This window comes from Macrobrachium nipponense, chromosome 14 (assembly GCF_015104395.2).
Source record: "Macrobrachium nipponense isolate FS-2020 chromosome 14, ASM1510439v2, whole genome shotgun sequence".
Taxonomy (NCBI): Eukaryota; Metazoa; Arthropoda; class Malacostraca; order Decapoda; family Palaemonidae; genus Macrobrachium; species Macrobrachium nipponense.
The window spans coordinates 20,395,594-20,398,093 of NC_087207.1; the positions used below are offsets into that span (position 1 = coordinate 20,395,594).

The 2,500-nt window shown below is 36.0% G+C and overlaps 1 protein-coding gene across 1 annotated transcript in view; it reads left to right on the forward strand.

The window, feature by feature from the left end:
* LOC135226158 (obscurin-like) overlaps positions 1-2,500 on the forward strand; it is a 432,842-nt gene that overhangs the window by 418,534 nt on the left and 11,808 nt on the right. Inside the window, 3 exon segments of the mRNA XM_064265599.1 lie at positions 575-739; positions 1,775-1,929; positions 2,445-2,500. The exon segment at positions 2,445-2,500 is cut by the window's right edge and continues 144 nt beyond it. Of these exon segments, the coding sequence (XP_064121669.1) occupies positions 575-739; positions 1,775-1,929; positions 2,445-2,500 (376 nt within the window).

Here is a 2,500-nt window from a genome sequence, read left to right on the forward strand (position 1 = left end):
TTTTGAATGCTAAGTACTTTTTGGGTGACTCAGTGACATTTTTTTTTCACACTGAGAGCCCCAATGCCTATGTTTTAACCTTCATTCCTTGAAATCCAAATCCTTCTTTATTATAAAAAAAACCTGCATTGTTACGATTTGTAATTTTTGGAAACTCATTAATTTTTTTATGAGATGCTAAGTACTTTTTGGGTGACTCAGTGACAATTATTTTTTCACACTGAGAGCACCAATGCCCATGTTTTTACCCAAATCCTTCTTTGTTGTGAAAAACCTTCATTGTTACGATTTGTTATTTTTGGAAACAGTACTTTTTTTTATGAAATGCTAAGTACTTTTTGGGTAATTCGGTGACAATGTATTTTCACACTGAGAGCACCAATGCCCATGTTTTAACCCTCACTCCTAGAATTCCAAATCCTTCTTTGTTACGAAAAACCTTCATGGTTTCGAACAACCCTTGATTTCAGTTCCACACTCCTGAATAATTTGCTCTTGGCCAAACCCATTCCCACAGTCCCTTGCCTCTTTCTAAAGCTGATATTGACCACCATCCACAAAACGCCACCAACAGGAGACACGGAATGGCAGACAGTCCACGACCACATCAATCAGGAGTTCTTCCTCGTCCACGGTTTGCAGGAGGACACAGTCTACCAGTTCCGCCTGGCTGCCAAAAATCTCAAGGGATGGGGAGAGTTTTCCGTGGCTACTCCCGTCGTGCGGACGGCCCCCAGAGGTAAGGTCCTCGAGGTCCTTCAGGGACGCAGATGGAGGGACGTTGTATTGGTGCACTTTGGTATTGATATTGGTTTGTGGATTATAGCTACTACAACTAGCGTCACAACACCTAGGTCATTGGTATTGAGATGAGATTGAGTTAGTTCAGTCATTAAGATAAATTTATTATTATTATTATTATTATTATTATTATTATTATTATTATTATTATTTTATTATTATTATTATTATTATTATTCAAAAGACGAACCATAAGAGACACTGACTTTAAATTCAAGCTTCCAAAGATTTTGATTATTATTATTATTATTATTATTTTATTATTGGATATGGGTTACTTGTTGATTATTATTTTATTATTATTATTATTATTATTATTATTATTATTGAAGAGATGAAACCCCTATCCATATGGAATAGGCCCATAGGGGCCATTAATTTGAAATTTAAGCTTCCAAAAGCGATGGTGTTCATTTGAGAGAAGTTAAGCTATACAGAAAGAAAAGATCATATTTTTAAAATCAAATAAATTTGTATTATCAGATCCGAAGGTTCATTTACGCAAATTCATTTTTGAAGAACTTATTTTCGAAAAAACCATCACCATGGTCTCCTTTTATATATAAATAAAAAAGTAAGTAGTTACCTGTTGATTATAACCTACAGATACAAGTGAAACATACAGATATAGTTTCTGTAGAAACCAGATATTTCATATTACCTAGATCTATAAATAAATAATGAAAAATATCTACTCATGGATTAAAGATGATTATATAGATCGAGTTTCTGTAGATACCAAATTTTTCACGTTCATTTGAAATATAAATAAAAAATATATATAAAAAATAGGGACTTACGAAATAAGAGTAATTCCCTTAGGTAAATGACTGAAACCCAGTTCTATCAGGACCAATTTTTCACGTTCCTTTGAAATATGAATAAAGAATAGGTACTTACGAAATAAGAGTAATTCCCTTAGGTAAATGACTGAGATCCAGTGTCTATTAGAACCAAATTTCTTTCCCTGCAGGTGTCTTGAAGGTCAAGATGAGCAAGAGCATGCACTACCTCCAGCAGCTCACCGAAAGTGGCAAAACTCCTGCAGATCTGGAGAAGAGGCCCTTGGATTACACGAAGGAGGTGGAACCTGTGAAATTGAAGATTGGAGAGAACGCAGAGCTTCAGGTAGTTTGTGATAGCAGACTTGGGTGGGGTTAATGTTCCTCTCTCCTGTCTCTGTCTCTCTCGATCTTTCAGTCTCTCACTAAACTGTCTTTAATCTTTCAATCTCTCACCCACTCTACTCTCTCTCTCTCTCTCTCTCTCTCTCTCTCTCTCTCTCTCTCTCTCTCTCTCTGGAGCTTTCAATTTCTAACCACACGTATCTAGATACATTACAATTTCTGTTGTAGCTTTATAAACTAATCTGAGGTTAAAGTTTTCTATTCTAGATAATAAAACAAAAACCTAGATTTACTATAATTCTGAATTGAAGCTTTGGCCTAAATTGTATATTCCAGTTCCAACTCCGATTCCTGGCCTTTGGCCTATATTGTATATCCCAATTCCAGCTCCTGGCCCTTGGTCTAAATTGTATATTCCAGTTCCAATTCCTGGCCCTTGGCCTAAACCGTATATTCCAATTCAAATGCCTTATCAGCAGACGAGAAACGTGAAAGGGAGCTTGTATTTCCCAACAGGTGAGAAAGTATCAGTTCATGGCGGAATTATCGAGAGGAAGATACAGCACTGTCAT